We start from the raw sequence: 23691 nt of genomic DNA, 5'->3' as shown, positions 1-23691 counted from the left end.
CCATAAAATCCTCAGAAACGACGGATCAACTTAGAGGAAGTGGTTAAAAACGTGGAAACACCGCTAGAAATCCGTGCTTGAACATAAATTCAGATGATAGCCAACCCTGGTGGTTTCACTGTTGTGGTTGACCACGAACACTACCTGTCCTCAATACGGCGCAACTGTATGTTGTAGTCAGAACAGTGTTCTGTTTAGTTGAGAGTGCATTGTGCCGGAGCTCAGTAAATGCGAACGTGGGGAAATTGTTGGTGCTCGAATGGCGGGCTCTTCCGTAATCAAGAGAGTCGAAGTGTTTGGTGTTTCAGGAGGCACCGTATCCAAGATTTGTACTGCATATATCGAAAACGGAAAAACATCATCCGCTGAGCCACAACGCTGACAAAGTATGTGCTGTGTGATCGTGAGAGACGGTGACTGAAGAGGATTGTGACGAAAAATAAGGGGAAACAGCTGCAAAAGTCACCGCAGAAGTTGTACCCGCGAACCCTGCATATCCAAAACAGCACTAAAAGATCTCCATAATCCGAGAATTGCAAAATGAGCTTGAATTCCAAAACGACCCATCAGTTATGCAAACGTCTGTAACAGGAAAACGTGGTGCCAAAGTCATAGAATCTGGATTATGGAGCAATCGAATAATGTCATTTGGTCGGATGAATCTTGTTTCACACTGTTTCCAACTTACAACAGGAGTACAACGTGACAGAGTCGGTGATGATTTTGGTAGGCGCATTGTTGTAATCCATGGGGCTGGCCGTGGTGGCCGAGTGGTTCTAGGCGCTTCAGTCCGGAACAGCGCAACTGCTACGGTCGCAGGTTCGAATCCTGCCTCGGGTATGGATGTATGTGATGTCCTTAGGTTAGTTAGGTTTAAGTTGTTCTAAGTTCTAGGGGACTGATGACCTCAGATGTTAAGTCCCATAGTGCTCAGGGCCATTTGAACCATTTTTTGTAATCCATGGGCCCTATGGTTACTCTGCAAGGTCATATTACTGCTAAGGATTGTGTGTCCAATTTGGCTGATGAAGTCCCTTCCGTGGTACAATGTATGTTCTCCAAACGTGATGCTGTGTTTCAATACAACAGGAGACCTATTCACATCGTCCAGGACTGGCGTTGTGAGCACGAGGAAGAACTGTCCCATCTCCCCTGGTCCCCACAGCCACCAGATCTCAATATTATTGAGTCCTTGTTATCTACATTGGGCAGAAGTGTGCATGATCGCTGTCAACCTTCACCATCGTTACCTGAACTTGTCAGTAGGCTGTTTAGGTTTATGCTGGTAATGCCACGTAGCGCTCTGTATGAAAATCAGAAAATCACTCGGAAGCAGTGGATTTCCATGCAGTCTTGAAGAAGCGAAATGTAGTGCGAGGAGGGCTATGCGAGAGGCGTTCAATGAATTCGAAAGTAAAGTTCTATGTACTGACTTGGCAGAAAATCCAAAGAAATTTTGGTCTTATGTCAAAGAGGTAGGTGGATCAAAACAAAATGTCCAGACACTCTGTGATCAAAATGGTACTGAAACAGAGGATGACAGACTAAAGGCCGAAATACTAAATGTCTTTTTCCAAAGCTGTTTCACAGAGGAAGACTGCACTGTAGTTCCTTCTCTAGATTGTCGTACAGATGCCAAAATGGTAGATATCGAAATAGACGACAGAGGGATAGAGAAACAATTAAAATCGCTCAAAAGAGGAAAGGTCGCTAGACCTGATGGGATACCAGTTCGATTTTACACAGAGTACGCGAAGGAACTTGCCCCTCTTATTACAGCGGTGTACCGTAGGTATCTAGAAGAGTGTACAGTTCCAAAGGATTGGAAAAGGACACAGGTCATCCCCGTTTTCAAGAAGGGACGTCGAACAGATGTGCAGAACTATAGACCTATATCTCTAACGTCGATCAGCTGTAGAATTTTGGAACACGTATTATGTTCGAGTATAATGACTTTTCTAGAGACTAGAAATCTACTCTGTAGGAATCAGCATGGGTTTCGAAAAAGACGGTCGTGTGAAACCCAACTCGCGCTATTCGTCCACGAGACTCAGAGGGCCATAGACACGGGTTCACACGTAGATGCCGTGTTTCTTGACTTTCGCAAGGCGTTCGATACAGTTCCCCACAGTCGTTTAATGAACAAAGTAAGAGCATATGGACTATCAGACCAATTGTGTGATTGGATTGAGGAGTTCCTAGATAACAGAGGGCAGCATGTCATTCTCAATGGAGAGAAGTCTTCCGAAGTAAGAGTGATTTCAGGTGTGCCGCAGGGGAGTGTCATAGGACCGTTGCTGTTCACAATATACATAAATGACCTGGTGGATGACATCGGAAGTTCACTGAGGCTTTTTGCAGATGATGCTGTGGTGTATCGAGAGGTTGTAACAATGGAAAATTGTACTGAAATGCAGGAGGATCTGCAGCGAATTGACGCATGGTGCAGGGAATGGCAATTGAATCTCAATGTAGACCAGTGTAATGTGCTGCGAATACATAGAAAGATATATCCCTTATCATTTAGCTACAAAATAGGTCATCAACTGGAAGCAGTTAATTCCATTAATTATCTTGGAGTACGCATTAGGAGTGATTTAAAATGGAATGATCATATAAAGTTGATCGTCGGTAAAGCAGATTCCAGACAGATTCAATGGAAGAATCCTAAGGAAATGCAATCCGAAAACAAAGGAAGTAGGTTACAGTACGCTTGTTCGCCCACTGCTTGAATACTGCTCACCAGTGTGGGATCCGTACCAGAAGGGTTGATAGAAGAGATAGAGAAGATTCAACGGAGAGCAGCGCGCTTCGTTACAGGATCATTTAGTAATCGCGAAAGCGTTACGGAGATGATAGATAAACTCCAGTGGAAGACTCTGCAGGAGAGACGCTCAGTAGCTCGGAACGGGCTTTTATTAAAGTTTCGAGAACATACCTTCACCGAAGAGCCAAGCAGTATATTGCTCCCTCCTACGTATATCTCGCGAAGAGACCATGAGGATAAAACCAGAGAGATTAGAGCCCACACAGAAGCATACCGACAATCCTTCTTTCCACGAACAATACGAGACTGGAATAGAAGGGAGAACCGATAGAGGTACTCAGGGTACCCTCCGCCACACACCGTCAGGTGGCTTGCGGAGTATGGATGTAGATGTAGATGTAGACTGTGCTGTGTGCAGTCTGTGGCTGGTTGGCATTGTTGAAATATTCGCGATTGTAGTGTCTCTACAAGGACTACAGTGGGTCTGCACCTTTGGTGGCCCACCAATACCATAATGTCTACCAGGACTACAGTGGGTCTGCTCTGTGATGACCTACCTACCAATATTCTTCAAAACTTCGACTGACTCTGCTGTGGGTTTCCTCTGTTGTGGCCCATTAACTGTCTGCATGTGAAGAGTCAACACTGTCTTTCCGTTGGAAGGACAACACTACTTCTTCAAGACGTCATGGAAATCCACTGCTTCCGAGTGCATTTTCTTTTACTGCTCATACCTTACATTACTGTGATGAATGATGGGGACTGTCTTTATGGGCTGTGAGGATAATTTTTGCTTTTGACCAACAGTGTATCAATAAGTGTGTGCATTTGATATCTTTGTATTGTAATTATGAAAAATTTTTTTCAAATCAGTATTGGGCACTGCCCAAAACAATTTGTAAAATTTTTTGTGTGGAGCACGGGGGCTATGTAAGTAGGCTGTTTAGGTTTTTATGCTGGTAACGCCAGCAGCGCTCTGTATGAAAATCACTGACTGTGCTGTGTGCAGTCTGTGGCTGGTTGGCATTGTTGAAATACTCGCTATTGTAGTGTTGAGCAGTTGGAAGTGAGCCGCTAGCAGTGGTGGATGTGGAGGGAGATGCCAGTTTTGAGCGGACGATCTGGACGTGTGTCTATCAGAAAAGGGAAATTTCTTTAATTGGATGTCACAAAATTATATATGTATTATGACTTTTGAACATTATTAAGGTAAATACATTGTTTGTTCTCCATCAAAATCTTACATTTGTTAACTATGCGTATCAGTAGTTTGTGCCTTCAGTAGTTCGAATCTTTTATTTAGCTGGCAGTATTGGCGCTCGCTGTATTGCAGTAGTTCGAGTAACGAAGATTTTTGTGAGGTAAGTGATTCATGAAAGGTATAGGTTATTGTTAGTCAGGGCCATTCTTTTGTAGGGACTATTGAAAGTCAGACTGCGTTGCGCTAAAAAATATTGTGTGTCAGTTTAGTGATGATCAGAATAAGTAAAGAGAGAACTGTCTGAGTACGTTCAGGTTTACTCAGCTGTCTTTGTTTCAAATAAGATAGAAGTTTACTAGCACAGTCATTAATAATTTTTCTAAGGGGACGTTACAAACTTGCCACTATTTTGCAGGAAGAATGGTATAAGATTCCCTTGCAAACCATACAGGATATGTATATAGCCATTCCTAGACGACTGGAGCTGTTTTGAGTGCCAACGGTTTTCCTGTACCGTACACGGTGTGATAATGTGTTGTTTTTTAGTGTTTCCATATTTTTGTACACTCTTTGTACCAGTGTTGTACGACGGAGGTGATTACGACGTTGAGTGTGCAGGTGGTCGCGATGGCTGCCAGGTGTGGCATTGCTGATTCATAAGACGGAGCTCAGAATCCGCATGCCAGAACACGTGCTGGCAGCGTGGTGTGTAATGGACGACATCGCGGGGAAATAGCTTTCCCACTGCAGATACGGGAACAGCATCCTGGTGTCCTCCAAGACCTGTTACTTCTCGGTGTTCAAGCCGCGTCGTGTTTGAATTTAAACTCTAATTTTCTAAGGTATTCACCGTCTTCATCAGCCAGTGCTGACTCACTGGCAGCAGGTGTTTATTCTTTCCATTCTCTAGGTTGAGCCAGTGCAGAGTCAGGTATTTTCCCGTCAAATACTAGGAGAGCTGGCAGTGAGCAGATGGATGTCTGTCGGGAAGATTTGGGAGGGGAGTTCCAGTTCCAATATTTGCCTTACAACCAAGGGAAACCTCCAGGAACAGTTGGGCACGATAGGTATATGGGAACTTCATTTCATTTAATTAACCTCCACAGTCCTCAGCTTCGATTCTGTGAATGAAATGTTTACATTGATACATTGTTTTTGGGCAAAATAAGATTGAAAAAAAAAATGGTTCAAATGGCTCTGAGCACTATGGGACTTAATATCTGAGGTCATCAGTCCCCTAGAACTTAGAACTACTTAAACCTAACTAACCTAAGAACATCACACACATCCATGCCCGAGGCAGAATTCGAACCTGTGGTCGTAGCGGTCGCGCGATTCCAGACTGAAGCGCCTAGAACCGCTCGGCCACACCGGCCGGCAATAAAATTGAAATACTGAGTTTAAAAACTTGATTTGATTTGCGAAAATTTCAGAAGGTGTTCAAAGTGAAGACTATTTACGTTAAAACTCCTAAAATTATGAAAACACCATCAGTGGAATGTGAAAATAGAAGCTGTTGCCAAATGTAGTCCCAGTGCTACACCAAAAACAATATATGGCTTTGTTGTTTGATGAAACAATCACTTATTCGATGCCGTACGGTATGTTAGCATATTAAAGCACAGTCCAAACACATTATAGTGTAAAATTACTAAAAACAAACAGAAATTATCATTATTTTTCGAAGACTTGCTGACAGTGCACTAAATAACTTTTTCAAGCAGATACCTGGAACATGAAGAGACGAAATAAGATGATGCAGTGAAAGCTCATGGTTTATAGTATATAATACAATTATGTACAGCGAATCTGGTTTATTCCCTGAGCTAGAAAATATGAAATTTGGATATAGCTACACAGGGACTGAGGAGGTAAATTCCACACATAGAAAAACAAAAGCCTTGTTTACTTGTTTAATGTATACGATGACTTACTCTAAACGTGCAGTGTTTCCAGTTTTGCTATTGTCCACAGACGTTGTGATTACAGCCGGGACCAGTCAATGTACGCAATCTGGAAAGCTGAAACAGGCCTCTGGGGAACAGTCCTTATCGAGAGCACAGGTTTTTCGCTGGTACAATTCATTTTTGGAAGGCCGACAACACGTTGAAGTTAACCTCGCTCAGGGAGACATTCAACTTCAAAACCCGACGAAAACGTCGAACGCTTGCCTGCTTTTGTGAAGTCAGACCGACGTTTATTAGTAAGAATGACGGGTGACCTGTTGAACACTTTCACTGTACATCAAATTTTGAAGATTTGCACACTGCTGACAAATGGATGCTGCATCTTGACAACGCCCCATGTCACACGGCCGTGTCCATGACGGAATATTTAACCATGTTGTTCCACAGCCCCCTGTTCTCCCGATCTGAGTGTTTGTGACTTCCTTCTTTTCCCGAAATTGAAAATTGTCTTAAAAGGACATCCTCTTGGGATCCTGGAAAACAGTCAAATGAATGTGACTGACATGTTAAAGGCCCTACCAGTTGAAGCCTTTCAGCGCTACTACCAAAACAGGAAACGACGCCGCCGGTGTACAGGCGGCAAAGGGAATTACCTTGAAGGGGACAATATTGCTGTTTGAAAAAATGAAAACTTTGTTAGATAAAAAGTCAGTCTCATTACTTTTCTCACATAGCTCGCATCACACAGAATGTACTTGCAAAATTATATCATTGTGCGACACATAGTTCAGGATGAGGTCTACAGAGAGAGGCAGGCCATGGTACGTACGTCATAGCACGTGACACTGCAGGTCTTACGAGTGCTAGGAGCCGTCTCTGGCGGAGAGCGAGTAGTTGTTTCAGACGAGTTTAATAATTATTGATTGCACTTTTAAACGCATGTAAGTTCTCGATAGCACACGACAAAATGAAGACCATTAGTCGGTATCTTTTCAATTAAATTCTGAGTAGCCGTGGTCACTGTATGAAACCGAGCATTCCCGAAGTGTGGCGGATAAGCCTTCTAATGTGACGTCACAAGTTCGTTGCAGGGCCCGTATATCTCGTTGGCTCCAGTTCAGGAGATATGACGTCATAGACACTGAGTTGTGTGGGAACTTTGTTTTTGTCTTAAGTGGATCGCAAATTACAGGGGCTGTATTTATCCAGTGTTTGATAATGAGAACACTTAGCGACTTCCAACAAACTTTAAGCACAATTTAAAAACTTAAATTTCTCTCACTTACATGCTTAACACCAAATACTTAACATATTAATTGACCTGTAAAGTAATCACACAAAGAAAGCAGTTTTTTTACATGGGAGTTCGACTCTTTAAAGAAACGGGAGTTTACTGGTAATAACACAACAGGTGGCATCCAAGATCCGTTGTTGTCACAAAAAAGATTTTGTTTGAAATATATATTCGTCTGCCATATCTTTGTATCCATTTTGGACTGATGTATTTATCGCTGCGCAAACTGAGGCTATTGGAGTTAATAATTGGAGTGAACAATTGGCAAGAGGGACAGTGCCTGTATATCGTTTTGAGAATACATCATAATTTGATCTTAGTAGTTCGTCATTTCCTTTACAAAATGAAACGAAGTGCAAGTGAAAGAATTTTAGTTAATTCTCAGTCAGCTTCCACAGTGTGAAGTTTTATTAATGACTGTGTGCACTGAGAGACTTGGTTATTCTCATATTTGCTATTTAGTTTGGAGTTCAGCGACGCAAGCAGGTGTGGAACTTCATTATCAGAGTCACATACCTATTCTAGGGTGCCAGTCATAATTTTTGTGTGTTAAATAAACATTCCAGGATATTTTTATGTTGAGCTACAAACAGCGGCAGCTGACCCAAGTCAATCGTGTTGCAGTTTCAACTTTATTCGGTCACGTTTTTTGTTAAAAACCATTACAAAATCAACAAGGCATAAACTGTGTGTCTAATTGGAGAATGATCAGAGCCACACAGTTTGAACGATAAATCCATGGGCATCCAGCCATGCTAGGCATAAAGCCTACCGTTGTTTGATAATTGTGTCTAAACCAATTCAGGTGATCCGCATCACTTTGGTACACGATATGACAACTTTTCCGTCTTTGAGTGTAACTGCTCGTTTACCCAGACCGATGAAAGCTTGAGGCTTGAACACAGAGTACTCTGGCTGAGCTTGTGGCAGCTGCTGCTATTAAATATATAAAAGTGTACGTGCCGTTTTTGTAATATTCCGACACAGTTCTAACCTGTGTGCAGTTTCTTCTCATTTCACCGGTTACGTATTGTAGCCTCGTGATCACTATTTATAACTGGCATAGTCCGCAGCTCGTGGTCTTGCGGTAGCGTTCTCGCTTCCCGCGCGCGTAGTCCCGGTTTCGATTCCCAGTGGGATCAGGGATTTTCTCTGCCTCGTGACGACTGGGTGTTGTGTGTTCATCATCATTGACTCGCGAGTCGCCGAAGTGGCGTCAACTAAAAAGGACTTGCAATACGGCGGCCGAACTTCCCCGCAAGGGGCCTCCCGGCCAATAATGCCATACGATCATTTCATACTGGCATAAAACGCAATAAATATATTTTCAATGATTTTCCCTCATGTATTTTGTGCCTTTTGTCCTCTGGCAATCCGCTCTTTTATCTTTTTCTTTGATTTACCTCGTTTTTCATCGCCGAGGTGGGGCAGTGACAAGGCGCAGGACTCGCACTTGGCGGGACGGCAGTTCAAATCCCCGTCCGGCCACAGTGATTTAGGTTTCCCACGATTTCCCTAAATCCCTAGAGACAAATGTCGGGATGGTTTCATTGTAAGGCCACAACCATTTCCTTTCGCATCTTGCAAAAATTCGAGCTTGTGCTCCGATTCTAATAACCTCATTGCTGGCCGGAGTGGCTGAGCGGTTCTAAGCGCTTCAGTCTAGAACCGCGCAACCGCTACGGTCGCAGGTTCGAATCCTGCCTCGGACATGGATGTGTGTGATGTCCTTAGGTTAGTTAGGTTTAAGTAGTTCTAAGTTCTAGGGGACTGATGACCTAAGATGTTGAGTCCCATAGTGCTCAGAGCCATTTGAACCATTTTAATAACGTCGTTATCGACGGAACGCTAAACAACAATCGCCTTTCTTCCTTTCTTCTTCTCTTCACCTAACTATTCATCAAATGCATGTAGGTTTACAGCGTTGCAGAACGAAGTATATTATAATTCCGCCCAGTGTAGAGCCGAGAGCCATACCAACAAAGTAGAAAAAAGCTAACACCCAAACCTCCATATGTCAGACACTCAGATTGGTACCAAAAGTTGTATGTCGATCGAATATCAACCAAAACACCGATTTACTTCGTGCTGTGTGCTGTTGTCCTGTAGAGTATGCATAAACGGCAATTTAAGGTAACACCAGAACTACGAGGCACAGGAAAAGCGTAATCTGTGAGTGATCGTTTCGTAGACCACAAATGGGTAAGTTGGTGCGGTCGTCCTACCAAAGGTCTCGTATCGAGACCTCACTGACGGCATTTTTTTAATTTTTTTTATTTTATTTTTTTCTTGTTTAGGGGTGAAACTGTTATATGAGAGAGCATTTTCCTTATAAGTAAAAGAACTTTTCGGAGTGTCTGCTTTCGCTTCGTTAGTTGAACGTTATGTACTTATTATTGATCTTATTATTTTGTTTATTATTACTACTATTAGTGTTATTATTGTTATTATTACTTCCGCAAGCGCGATGCAAGTGTTCCTTTATTTTTGTGTTCTGATGGTATATTCTGTGAAACTATAAATGTCCTCTATACGTTTACTACTTTCAAAGAAACGAAGCGAAAGCAGACTGCCAAGACAACATTGCTGTGAACTCCAAACAGCCCTTTTACATGTCATAAACATGTTGTCCCGCATAACATCTACATCTGCATATATATACCGCAAGCCACCCAACGGTGTGTGGCGGAGGGCACTTTACGTGCCACTGTCATTACCTCCCTTTCCGGTTCCAGTCGCGTATGGTTCGCGGGAAGAACGACTGCTGTAAAGCCTCCGTGCGCGCTCGAATCTCTCTAATTTTAGATTCTTGATCTCCTCGGGAGGTATAAGTAGGGGGAAGCAATATATTCGATACTCATCCAGAAACGCACCGTCTCGAAACCTGGACAGCAAGCTACACCGCAATGCAGAGCGCCTCTCTTGCAGAGTCTGCCACTTGAGTTTGCTCTTCTTTGGATCTTCCCTATCTCCTCTGTCAACCCGACCTGGTACAGATCCCACACTGATGAGCAATACTCAAGTATAGGTCGAACGAGTGTTTTGTAAGCCACCTCCTTTGTTGATGGACTACATTTTCTAAGGACACTTTTATGCATATTACAGTAAAAATACTTTTCATCATTGGGGGTTGAACCTGGTACCGTTGGTACGAAGATGTAATGCTTTACCAACGTCCCCACACAAGCTAGTTGTGTTACTGATTCACGGTTATTCTTTTCCTGTGCTCCGTAAATCTGCTGTTGCTTGTAATTAACGTTTACGCCCGTTCCGCTGGACGAAAGCACATAGTACGAACTAAATCGGAGTTTTGGTTGATACTCTGTCGACATATAACGTTTGGTACTGATACGAGTATATGACATCTGGAGGTTTTGTGCGTAAAAAACTGTAGCCGTAGTGTTTAATGACATTATCTTGCACTTTTGGCAGGCTGCAGCGCCTCGCTGTGGGTAGTCCACATGGGTCCCTGTCCGCTGGTCCTAGTGGGAGACTGCCCGGATCCAGCCGTCCGTTTCTTCCTCTTCACTGGGTGAGTCTGAACTCCATTCTCAAGCACATTCCGTCAGATAAGACTGTACAAGGCTAGTCACCTAATACCAACACCCCTTCTACTTCGTAAACGCTACCAGGTATCGAAACGAGGTTTTCGGCAAATGATAGTACGCTAAGGCGCATGGACCTTGGTATATGAGGAAGGGCCTTGACTCTGGTATCGTTGAGATATTGAAGCAAGTATCATTTTTTTAATTGAATGATTTACTTTCTTTAACGGCATCCGAGAATTCCTTGTTAATGTTGATGGTGGTGGTGGTTAGCGTTTAACGTCCCGTCGACAACGAGGTCATTAGAGACGGAGCGCAAGCTCGGGTTAGGGAAGGATTGGGAAGGAAATCGGCCGTGCCCTTTCAAAGGAACCATCCCGGCATTTGCCTGAAACGATTTAGGGAAATCACGGAAAACCTAAATCAGGATGGCCGGAGACTGGATTGAACCGTCGTCCTCCCGAATGCGAGTCCATGTTATTGTTGAGGTTGAAGCTCTTCGCACAAGAATCCGAGAAATGTCTAAAATTGAAAGCCAAATCACGGGACTCGGCTACTGCGTTGTAAACAGGTATTTCGACTGATTACTTATCTGCTCTGCAGAACAAGCAGTAAATGTGTCGTCTATCGGTAGATCAATTCTGCTTCACTATTACTTGTATGCAAATATGTACACCAATACGGAGAAGCTCGATATGCTAATTTTATATGGCGAACGGTGGTACCGGACGTGTTGCCAAGGAATACGGGAGCCGTCAGAGGACAACCATTCGCTTCGACATAAACTCCAACCTTATAATCTGTCACTACATCATGCATTCGTAGGACGTAATTTCGAAAGTCATGTGTGTTCATAAGCTTTGTGGTGTGCTCTGTATAGCTTGGGACACGATACTACGTTTTTCTAACATGTGCTCTTTAGTGACAAAGCGCCGTTTACGAACCACAATCATGTAAATTTGCGTAGCATGGAATTTGGTTTCGTCTGCTACAACAACGACGACCATGTGCGACATCATAAGAATTTTTATTCCAGGGATATTATATGGAAGTAGGCGTACGTATGCACACTTTCTTACGAGCTTTCAATTGTTCTTTTAGAAGAGATACCACTTGGTAAGCCACAGTGTGTGTGTTTCGGGCAGATTCTTCCTGTGTTCAGATCCTGAATGAAACTGTCAAATCAAACACCTTTCAGCCGTCTAAATTTCCAACTTGCTATTCTGTTGTTTCCGCTATATATTACGCCATATTCAGACCCACTGACTGACGTGTAGGCAGATTCCAATCTCGGTTCCGGTAAAAATAGGATCCAGCATTCAAATACTGGTATCTGTCGATTTTTGAGACAGCAATCACTTCAGACATCACCTGCCAAGAGATCGCAGCAACGGGGAGGGTAAAAATGCAAAAATGACTGACGAAACTGCAGTTCTTTCCACAAAAAGCAGGAAACGTACACATCCTTACCGAATATTGCAAATAGTTATCTAAGCAAGGACTAATGCGCCAGAAGCTAGCATATGCCATAGCTCCATATATAAAAATCATAGCTGATCCTATATCTGTGCCGTATACAAAATGAGGTTTTACCTTAGTAGCGTAGGCCTGTCTTGCTGCAGGTAACGACGGAGCCTCGCATGAGAGCTCTGCTAGGCGGTGTTTACACGACAGCAGCTATGGCCACATTGTTTTCAAGTTTTAGTACATTTCTCGAAATTTTTGCGAAGATTTTCAACCTCAAAATCAACAAGCATTAAATTAGTATACTAGTCCTTTCAAAGCAGTTTCGGACGCCGTTAGAAAAGGTATATCACTCTATGTAAAAAGTATCATACTTGCTTCAATATCTCAATCCATACAAGAGTTAACACACTTTATCACATACCAGGGTACATGGCCCTTACCGTACTATCTACCGCCTGAAAACCTCATAGCGGTAACTGAAACGTTCACGAAATATAGGGACGTTATATCTTACGTGACTCACGTTGTAACTGTTCTAATACGTATTGTACTTCTCGCTTCTATATTGTCTGTTTTTAGTTTTAAAAAAAAGAGAAACAAAATAATATGTGTCAGTATAACTAATGGTATGGCGGTAGCTGAGCACGAATATTGCGTGCTACCACCTCACTGCAACACTGTGTTGTAAGATAGATGTTTCTGATTCTTTGGGTACCCAGAAATACGTGCTGATAAACTGCAAGCCTGCGCAGAGCCATTTTTAAGGCGAGCTTCTGATTCCAGTTCAGGTGATGATGCTGACCGAGTGCAGGTGGATGGCTCGGACAATTGGGCGGGCCTCGACGGTCCTTGGTTCGACCCTTCGCTGCCAACCAAGGTGATTGTGCACGGCTACAACTCGGGCATGGACATCCAGCCGCTCGCTGCCATTAGGAACGGTGAGCATATGGGGTGCTGCCAATGATGCCTCTTCCACATACCAACTGACTTCTGAGACATGCTCTGCCCTGGTATCTACTTATTGTATAAGATACAAGAATGCAGACTTCTTACACCGACACTCGTGTTATTAATAGAACACGAGTTATATTATATTTCCTTAATCCCCTCTCCCAACTTTCTTTTCATAAGTAGACACGCAAGCGCGCCCGCACACACACACACACACACACACACACACACACACACAAACACACAAACAAACATACACACACGCCTTCACAATACTCTCTGTCTAGTTCAGGATTTTGAATAAATCTCAAACGTCTCCAACATCATGCAACAACGTAAGCTCACCGGAAAAATTGTCAGTCACCCTCTTAAAAGAGTCTGCCTCCGTAGCAGAGTGGTCGGCGAAGCTGACTGCCATGTGGAACATCCGGAGTGGATTCCCGGTACTGCCAGGAATTTTTCCTTGATGAGGAGACTGATACGGGAAGCACTCAGCCTCTTGAGGCCAACTGGGGAGCTACTCTACCGTTTAGTAGTGGTTCCAAGGTCAAGAAACCTAACAACGACCGGGACATGTGTGTACTGGCCACAAGCCCAACCATACCGCACTCCATGGCGCCATTGATAGCTGATAAAACAGCGGCCGATCCAGCCGGATTGGCCTGTCCAGGGCCAGAATGCAGAACTTTAACTTTTACCTTATCCTTCAAAATAGCTCCCTCGTCACTTTGGAGCATTGTAGATAGTGTAGAGTTTGTAGGAGGTGGACATGCAACTCTCCACCGCTGATGTAAGGTGTTGCAGTGAAGTGCTATATAAATGTCCGTCAGCTGCCTGGAATCAGTGCAGTAAGATGCGTCGACGAGCAGTCATAAATGAATGGCGGAAAGGAGCTATCAGGTCTAGAACCGCTCGGTCACAGTGAATGAAGTTGTACAATTTTTTGACGTGTCAATGGCGACTGTGCAACGTGTCTAAATGGAATGGTGTACCACTCGCAGCCACGTAACATGGCGTAAGACCAGTTGTCATGTAAAGATCCTAACCGACAGGGACTGGAGTCGAGAGACACGTATTGTCAGTGACAGTCTGTTCCAAACCATTCGTGTCTCGACCAGCCTCCGAGTGGACATTGCGAATGGGATGGCAATGCATATTTGAGGTCAGATACCCCGCAAAAGACCATTGCTCACAGCGGCACATTCAGTTGCACTTCTTCAGTGAGCCAAAGAACACAAATCGGACAGTAGCTGACTGGAGGTGTCTGTTGTGACTACAAAAGTCGAGATATTACCTCTTTTCAAATGATACAAGGTGCAGAGTGCACCGACAGGCTAATAAAGCGTTAAACTTGCAGTGTGTGTAGAATGTAGTTCGCGCTTGAGATAATTCTGTGACGATTTGGGAGTGTTTTTCGTACTAACACTGAGGCTCAATCGTTGAGGTTACTGTGATCATGAACCAGTATTTTTATTTCAACTTTCTCAGTGATCACATATTGCCCTTTCTTCTACATCTTCATGATGAATATCCTGTGGAAATTCCCATTTTCCAAGATGACAACACCTGTGTTAACTAGACAGTACGTGTTACAATGCGAGTCAGCAATGTTCTGAGGAGTAAAATGTTATGTATTCACTGTTAATGATAAATGAGTGGAAGGTGAACAAACGGATCTGTCGCTCTAGGAATCTGGACAGGCATCAAAAGATTAGTTGAGACAAGTGCATTTTAAATAAATATGCAGGGTGTTTATAAATGAATATCGGTGTTTTAACGCTTTATAATATTTATTACATTAAACTTACAGTTATAAATGATATGTGAAATGAAAGAGCAACTCAAACAGTTGTGTTTGGCACCAGTGCAGATGCGCAGCGCGCAATGTTTCCGCCGCAATCCGCTAGACAGCGGTAGTAGCGAAGATGGCGACTAGTGAACAGAAAGCGTTTTGTGTTTTGCAGTTTGCAAAGACCGAATCTGTAGTTACTGTGCAATGTGCATTCCGGCTGAAGTTCGGTTGTGATCCACCAAATGATTATAACATTCGTAGATGGTATCATCAATCTGAAGATACTGGCTGCCTTTGTAAAGGGAAGAGCACAGGACGACCAAGAGTTAGTGAGGAGACTGTTGAGCAAGTGAGAGAGTCGTTCACACGTAGCCCAAAGAAATCAGTTCAGAAGGCACTAGTCGTGAATTACAAGTTCCTGTGTCGACTGTTTGGAAAGTTTTAAGAAAACATGTACAACTACGTCCTTACCGTTTACAGTTGTGACAGGCTCTAAAGCTGGCAGACCATGGATTACATGCCAACTTCACAAACGAAGTATTGTTTCATGACGATGAAGATTTTCTGGATCACGTTGTCTTCAGTGATGAATCGACCTTTCACCTCAGTGGACATGTTAACACTTACAATGTGTGCATCTGGGGCTCAGAAAATCCGCACGAGGTGGTACAAATGCAACGAGACTCCCCTAAAGTGACTGTTTTTTGTGCCATATCCTGGCGGAAGGCTTATGGCCCTTTCTTTTTTGGTGAACCTACTGTAACTGGTACTTCTTACCTTGATACACCAGAGCAGTGGTTCTTCCCTCAGTTGGAAGAAGATGAGCCAGAGAACTTCATTTTCCAGGAAGATGGTGCGCCACCTCGCTGGCATAGCGAAGTATGCGATTGGTTGAGTTTCACTGTACCCAAGCGCTGGATAGGCCGCAAGGGGCCTGATGACAGGGCTTGCTTTGCATCGTCTCCACGTTCACTCGACCAAACGCCATGCGATTGTTTCCTTTGAGGCTTCATCAAGGATCGTGTGCATGTGCTTCCGCTACCAGCAGACCTCCCTGAATGAAGAAACTGGATTGAAGCAGCTGTTTGCTACAATCACTGAAGACACATTTATCAATGTTTGGGAAGAACTAAGCTATAGACTTGATGTGTGCTGTGTGACAAATGGTGCTCACATTGAACATTTATAAGGTTCTTGGTAAAACTGTCTGAGTTGCTCTTTCATTTGACATGTCACTTATAACTGTAAGTTTAATATAATAAATATTATAAAGCGTTAAAACCCCAATATTCATTTATAAACACCCTGTATTTTACTCAACTTGTTGCAGAAGAACTTCTGCACTGTTGACAACTTGGCGGCAGCTGTGGCTAGCTGTAAGCAGAGGCTCGACACATTCTGTGCACACTGAATGTTTGCGAGCAGAGCCTGGTGTAAAGTTTGCCACCAACTAACGACACGGAACTAATCTCGATCTAGAAGACTCGCACCCTCGTGCCCACCGCTCATAACACCGTCCTTGCTGTCTTCCTTGGTCGGCAGGCAGGAGGTTCTTCATTGGTCAGGTCATCCCATTGGTGGTGATGTTCCAAGTGCCATTCGTGGCACCTGCAGAGTCTTCATCGAGCTGCCACTCCGGCAGTATAAGTATGCTACGATACTACAGCACATATATGTTCCCCTTGTGATGAACACTGTCGCCACATCGAACCTCGACTGCCTGTTAAATCTCCCTATATTAACCTCATAGAAAATTTGGCAGCTTTACAGGTCTAATAATCAACCAATGTATTCAATGGTTATGGAATAGATAAAGGAACTTCTGTTAGCCGAATTGGGCCCATTAACAATGCCAGAGATGTTGTCACACAGTGCTATATCCTAGGGTGATTAATTTTTTGTATAGTGCGATTATTCAATAATGACACCGCTCTTTAAGTCACTCTGCTCCCAGTTAGTATCCGCAATCAGACAGCTCTTTTGCGTAAATGCTTCACAGCACAAAATCGTCTTAAGTACTATATAGTTTTTGGTCAGGATGCATTACAAATACTTCTTTTTTTTCTTCATCTTCTTAACGTACGAGTACGTTAGATCAATCGCCTTTCTTGTAGCCGATTATTGTTTCAATCTTTCTAATCGTACTTTCTTTTCCTCTTCACAGTCTGGGATCGTTAGTTTGGATTTCAGTTTCGGACCTATTTTTTTCTTGTCTGTTTCCTTACAGTTTTATTTGTAAATGTATTTTCTCTTATTTGGAGCTCTTTAAACTCGTTCTCCATTTCTTTACAACAATGGATTTGGAATTTATCTTTGCAGAAGTAGCCAAAATATTTTTTATTTAGTTTACCTGGGTCCATTGTGAGGAGGTGTCCACAAAAATTAATTCTTCTTTTCTTCATCGCGTCCAAGAAATTTTTCAGTTTTTTAGAGGGTTTTATTTGTGATCTGGATTAGTACGTTGTTATGCAACTGGGGCTTAAAATTTTTCTTTACGTCTTGTTTTCTTTGATCTATAGTCTCTGAACTGGATCATGGTTGGAGATAGACAGTAGCTACACATGGTGCTTCCGTTTTAGTCCCGTTTTAGTGTATTGCATGAGAGGGACATTTTGTTATGTGTTTTTGGTTAGTTGGAAGACCAGTTCGACATTATTTGTTCTATATTCCACTGCCGTTTTCTCGAGGCCATTGAAGCTGATCGATTCTTCAAGAAATTGGAACTCCTTGGTAATTTGTATGTTCTTTCTCCCACTTCAAAATGTTTCAGTAGGTTTCTTATGGTTGTCTTTGTTTTATCTTTTCAGAGGAGGTTTTGAGATTTATTTCTTCCTGCTTGTTTTTATAGTTCGAGAGTATGTTTTTTGATTTCTTCCCAGGTCACGGTTAGTAAGGCCGTATCATCTCCAAAAGCTAAGGAACTGACTTTGATGTCTTTTTTTTCTTCCCAGTCGGATTCCACTTTGAGTCTTCGTGCTCGACTCTCTGACTACTTTCTGTATGTCATAATTAAACTGCAATGCTGAAACTACATCTGTACAAGAAGCTGTACACAACTTTTGTCTCAAAAGGTTCACAGAGTTCTCCCACGAATCTACTTTGGAGTATGTGTTGCTAACAGCTTTCTGATCAGGTTTGTGGTTTTGCTTTATAGGTACAGATTGAAAATCTGTACAGTTTTCCACCGATCGCCTGTTGGTATTGTTGGCTGCTGGTCCATTGTCTTGCCATCAGGCTGCAGATTTAGCATCCCCATTTTAACTACAGTCCCTCACGTTAGGAGGAAGTGGGAAGTTTGGAGTGTATTATGACACCTAATTTTGGATTAAAATAAAGTTCCAGTAGTCATCTGAGTGAGATGAGTGGTAGGGGCCAGGTGGCAACCAACTGCAGCTCTTTCCTGGGCTCCATGTGCTCACAGTTCCATGTTGCCTGATTGGTAACTGTTGGAGGAGCATTGGCAGGTGGGGCAGGCTGCGCTGTGTGGATGCATTGTCACTCTCTACCACTGACATCTGCCACTTACAGGTTTTTTTTTTTTCGATCTGTAGGTGAGCTTTTCAGATGATATCACAACCTTAGTGTGTATGTGCCCGATGTTACACATTATAAGTCGCAAATACCTAACAATCAGCCAGTCACTCCTTTGAGGACTGTGCACTACTCTTCTGACGTAGGAGGCACCACCAAGAAACATATCAGCAGCCCTACCTCCTAGTGTCTGATATAAATAGGACTTCCCTGCCAGATACTGCCAGTTCAGCTCACTCCACAGATGTCAACATGACAGTGCTAACAGATAGATTATCAATGACGATTTGCCTGCTCTCTAGGACTTCAAGGGATTGGTTAACAGGTTTGTAGTGTATTGCACTGAGGTCTCTCGCTGTGGACTGGGTGTGAATCACTGAATGCGATTGCAAGTCCAATCAGTATTTGATACGTGACTATAGAGAGATGGATTTGTGTAAGTGTGCTACCGTTGGCAGCCTACCTGCGCCGCGGCGGCCACAACGTGCTCTCAGTGGACTGGACGGCGCTGTCCCCTGGGCCCTGCTACCCCATGGCGGCGCACAACGCACGTTTCGCTGGCCGCTGCCTCGCCGGGCTGGTTCGCGCCCTGACCACGCGCGGCGCCACCGACGTGCACGTGGTGGGCTTCAGTGTGGGCGCCCACGTGGCCGCGTACGCCGCCAACAGCCTGCGACCCTACCGACTGCCACGCATCACCGGTCAGTCTCACTGTTAGCTCTCCTTACTGTCCTTTCAATTATTTGACACGTTTATCTGGGGAATAAATTATTTATAAGATATATATGCTGACTGCCTCCCCTAGAGTGATGAGCCCTTGATAAGACACAGTACATACAGTTCCGTACAGTAAATGGTATGACGCCATTAATAAATATAAACCTTAATCAGAAGCATATAGCTAAGGTAGAATATTCAGAATTTTTAGGTGTGTCCATTCATGAGAGATTAAATTGGAAGAAACACATTGATGATCTGCTGAAACGTTTGAGTTCAGCTACTTATGCAACAAGGGTCATTGCAAATTTTGGTGATAAACATCTTAGTAAATTAGCTTACTACGCCTATTTTCACTCACTGCTTGCATATGGCATCATATTTTGGGGTAATTCATCGCTGAGGAATAAAGTATTTATTGCACAAAAGCGTGTAATCAGAATAATAGCTGGAGTCCATCCAAGATCATCCTGCAGACATTTATTTAAGGTTCTAGGGATATTCACAGTAGCTTCTCAGTACATATTCTCTCTTATGAAATTTGTTAGTAACAACCAAACCCAATTCAAAAGTAATAGCAGTGTGCATAACTACAATACTAGGAGAAAGGATTATCTTCACTATTCAAGATTAAACCTAACTTTGGCACAGAAAGGGGTGAATCATACTGCCACTAAAGTCTTTGGTCACTTACCAAATAGTATCAAAAGTCTGTCAGATAACCAACAAGTATTTATGAAGAAATTAAAAGCATTTCTGAATGACAACTCCTTCTACTCCATAGAGGAATTTTTAGATATGAATTAAGAAAAAAAGAAAAAAAAACAAAAAAATTATTTTAAAAAATTAAAAAATAAATAAATAAAAAAGTTGTTATATTAATTTAATTATGTTGTTAAATTAACTTAATTATGTCATGTATTGGAAAATTTGACTCATTCTACATCATTATGAAATATCGTATTCGTGATCCATGGAACTAGTATTAATCTAATCTAATCTTGAGGGCGAGTGGGGGGACGATGCACAAATAGCAAGGGGCAGTGTACCACAAGATGCCCCAGCCAATAGAATAAAATAGAATAGAACATGATCGCTATTAGCTTTTCGACATGTTGCCTGTACAACTGACATCATCAGTGTGATCAGTACACAGAGCAATACAGTAATAATTGTTTAAGATAAATATGCATTCACAAAAGAAGAAGATAGATATGCTGAGACAACAATAATAATAATAATAATAATAATAATAATACAATAATCACCAGACAATGATGTTGCACATTGTTAATATATTATTATCAGAATACAATAACCACATATACAATAGTATCATACATAATTACGTTTCATGTATTCATGTCCAAAAAGTTTAAATACCTATACTGACTTAAAACTGTCACACTCTAATTAATGACTGCTTATTGCATATCTGTTGTGAGTTGTTGTTAAGAAACTCATCATTAAGCAGTAAGAGGTATACTGGAATCACACTTCTTTGATATGGTTAAAAGTTCTTGAGGAGTATATTGCTTACTATCTTGAGTTTCATATGGAATTTCAGCTTAAGTACTTAGCCCACTGGCTTACACAGCTGGCTCACAGCCAGCCATAGGTTTCAAGTCCCATTATTACACTGCCTGCTATGGGACGAGTTGAGCAGTTATATCTTCTTCTTTGTTGTTCATCTTCTCTGTTCATAAATGGTGTGACATATTATATATCAGTGCAAAGCTGAGAAATCCATCTATTTAGTGGTGAATAGCACATCAGATTTCTTTCGTTATTTTATGATTATAAGCACTTGTTTCCACATTTTAATAACTATCCCCCAATCTCATCAATAAAACACCCTCACATAAATAATATATTCTGAAAAGCAAGGAAGAAGAAAAGTTATACATGGTAAGAGCGTGAGGAATGTCTAGTGTCATATTCCTGTACTTTTTCGTATATAGCCCACCAACAAAAACTTCTGAAACAGTATTATCTAAATTGCACTTCAGTAAACACTGAGGATAGTTGTATAAATAATTTGTGTCAAAAATATTGTATGATTTTGAGAAAAGTGTGTAAGACACAATAATTTTCGAAAATGTAAATCGTAAATATGTGATCAAATATGGGGAAAAATAATAGTAAGTTAATGGGTTAATAGCTCTTGTGTGTTAGTGGTAATGTAAGCTTAGGTATGATGATACTACTTAGTAACTGTAGTGTTCATTACGGGAAGGATAATGTAAACATGACAGGTATTACGTTAATAAGCAACATTGATAGTCGTCTGAGGGTATAAATGTCTGTCAAAAGCAGAAAGAAATCATCTGACGTGGCGTTCGCCGCAGTATTGCCATTACCAGGTAGGCAACAGCTGGAGCTCGAGGCATGGGTCAGAGAGAGAGAGAACACTGACAGTATTACAAAGTATTCTCTAGCTCTCTCTGCACAGAGTGCATTGTGCTGCCTCCTCCTTACTTGCACATCACTGTAGCAGCGGCAGCAAAATGCGAAGAAAAGCAGTACTCAGGCAGCGACTGAGTAGCGCTGCTGTGTGGTGATAGCAGGCAGGAAGCCCAGCGTGAGGTACCAAATCGGTTTCGGCACATCAGGCAAAGAAGACATAGTGACTAAATTATCATCAATCAATCACCGATGTTGGTGTCGTGGATACATTAGAAATTGATGGAGATTAATACACATAGCTAAATTATTAATACAGGCAGGTACAACGTTGACTTTAAGTCATTTTTCCAGATTGCAAAGGTATTAACTTTTCTATACCTCTATGACAATAGGATGTACTGTATTGCTATGCTTTAATATTTTTAAAAAATGCAGCTCCACTCTCCCACAGTACTTCTCATATCAGTAAACACTTGTTTGCTACATCCTCCTACCCAGCCGACATCACATCTAATGATGGCAGCAGCGACGCACAGGCGTGTCGTCAACAAATGTATGAAATGCGTTAAATCATAAATTGTGTATTAGAACTTCATACAAACAAATAATAAACATTAAATCTTGCATTGTTGTTGTTGTGGTTCAAATGGTTCAAATGGCTCTGAGCACTATGGGACTTAACATCCATGGTCATCAGTCCCCTAGAACTTAGAACTACTTAAACCTAACTAACCTAAGGACATCACACAGCACCCAGTCATCACGAGGCAGAGAAAATCCCTGACCCCGCCGGGAATCGAACCCGGGAACCCGGGCGCGGGAAGCGACAACGCTACCGCACGACCACGAGCTGCGGACTGTTGTTGTGGTCTTCAGTCTGAAGACTGATTTGATGCAGCTCTTCATGCTACTCTATCCCATGAGAGCCTCTTCATATCCAAATAACTACTGCAACCTACGCCCTTATGTACCTGCTTACTGTATTCATCTCTTGCTCTCTCTCTACAGTTTTTACAAGCCACACTTTAACTTCCGTAAAAGGCTAAAGTTCAGACAAACACCTTCAGAAAGCCTTTCTAACCCTTAAATTTACACTGAAGAGCCAAAGAAACTGGTATAGTGCCTCATATCGTGTGGGGCCTCCGCGAGCACACAGAAGTGTCGCAACATGACGTGGAATGGAGTCGAATAATGTCTGAAGTTCTGGAGGGAATTGACAGCATGAATCCTGCAGGGCTGTCCATAACTACGTAAGAGTACGAGGGGGTGGAGATCTGTTCTGAACAGCATGCTGCAAGGCATCCCAAATATGCTCAATAATGTTCATGTCTGGGGAGTTTGGTAGCCAGCGGAAATGTTTAAGCTGAGAAGAGTGTTCCTGGAGCAACTCTGTTGCAATTCTGCACGTATGGGATGTCACATTGTCCTGCTGGAATTGCCCAAGTCCGTCGGAATGCACAACGGACTTGAATGGAGGCAGATGATCAGGCATGATGCTTATGTATGCGTCACCTGCCACAGTCGTATCTAGACGTATCAAGGATCCCATATCACTCCAACTGCACACGCCCCACACAATTACAGAGCCTCCACCAGTTTAATCAGTCCCCTGCTGACATTCAGGGTCCATGGATTCATGAGGTAGTCTCCAGACCCGTACACATCCATCCGCTCCATACAATTTGAAACGAGACTCATCTGGCCAGGCAACATGTTTCCAGTCATCCATCTACAGTCAATGTAGGTGCTGACGGGCCCAGGCGAGGCACAAATCTTTGTATCGTAGAGTGATCAATGATACATAAGTGTGCCTTCTGCTCCGAAAGCCCATATCGATGATGTTTCGTTGGATGGTTCGCACGCTGACACTTGTTGATGACCCAACATCGAAATCTGCAGCAGTTTGCGGAAGGGTTGCACTTTATTCATGTTAAACTTCTCTCTTCAGTCTTCCTTGGTCCCGTTCTTGCAGAATCATTTTCCGGCCGCAGTGATGTCTGAGATTTGATGTTTTACCGGATTCCTGATATTCGCGATACACTCTTGAAACGGTCGTATGGGAAAATCCTCGCTTTCTTCGCTACCTCGGAGATGTTGTGTCCCACCGCTCATG

General features: G+C 42.7%; 1 protein-coding gene across 1 annotated transcript in view; it reads left to right on the top strand.

The window, feature by feature from the left end:
* LOC124619426 (phospholipase A1 member A-like) overlaps positions 1-23691 on the top strand; it is a 106243-nt gene that overhangs the window by 50715 nt on the left and 31837 nt on the right. Inside the window, exons 3-5 of the mRNA XM_047145800.1 lie at positions 10602-10701; positions 12965-13119; positions 18914-19156. Of these exons, the coding sequence (XP_047001756.1) occupies positions 10602-10701; positions 12965-13119; positions 18914-19156 (498 nt within the window). The remainder of the gene's footprint in view (positions 1-10601; positions 10702-12964; positions 13120-18913; positions 19157-23691) is intronic.

This window comes from Schistocerca americana, chromosome 6 (assembly GCF_021461395.2).
Source record: "Schistocerca americana isolate TAMUIC-IGC-003095 chromosome 6, iqSchAmer2.1, whole genome shotgun sequence".
Classification (NCBI taxonomy): Eukaryota; Metazoa; Arthropoda; class Insecta; order Orthoptera; family Acrididae; genus Schistocerca; species Schistocerca americana.
Note: the sequence above shows the minus strand (reverse complement) of the source record. Positions and strands in the feature narration are given on the sequence as shown.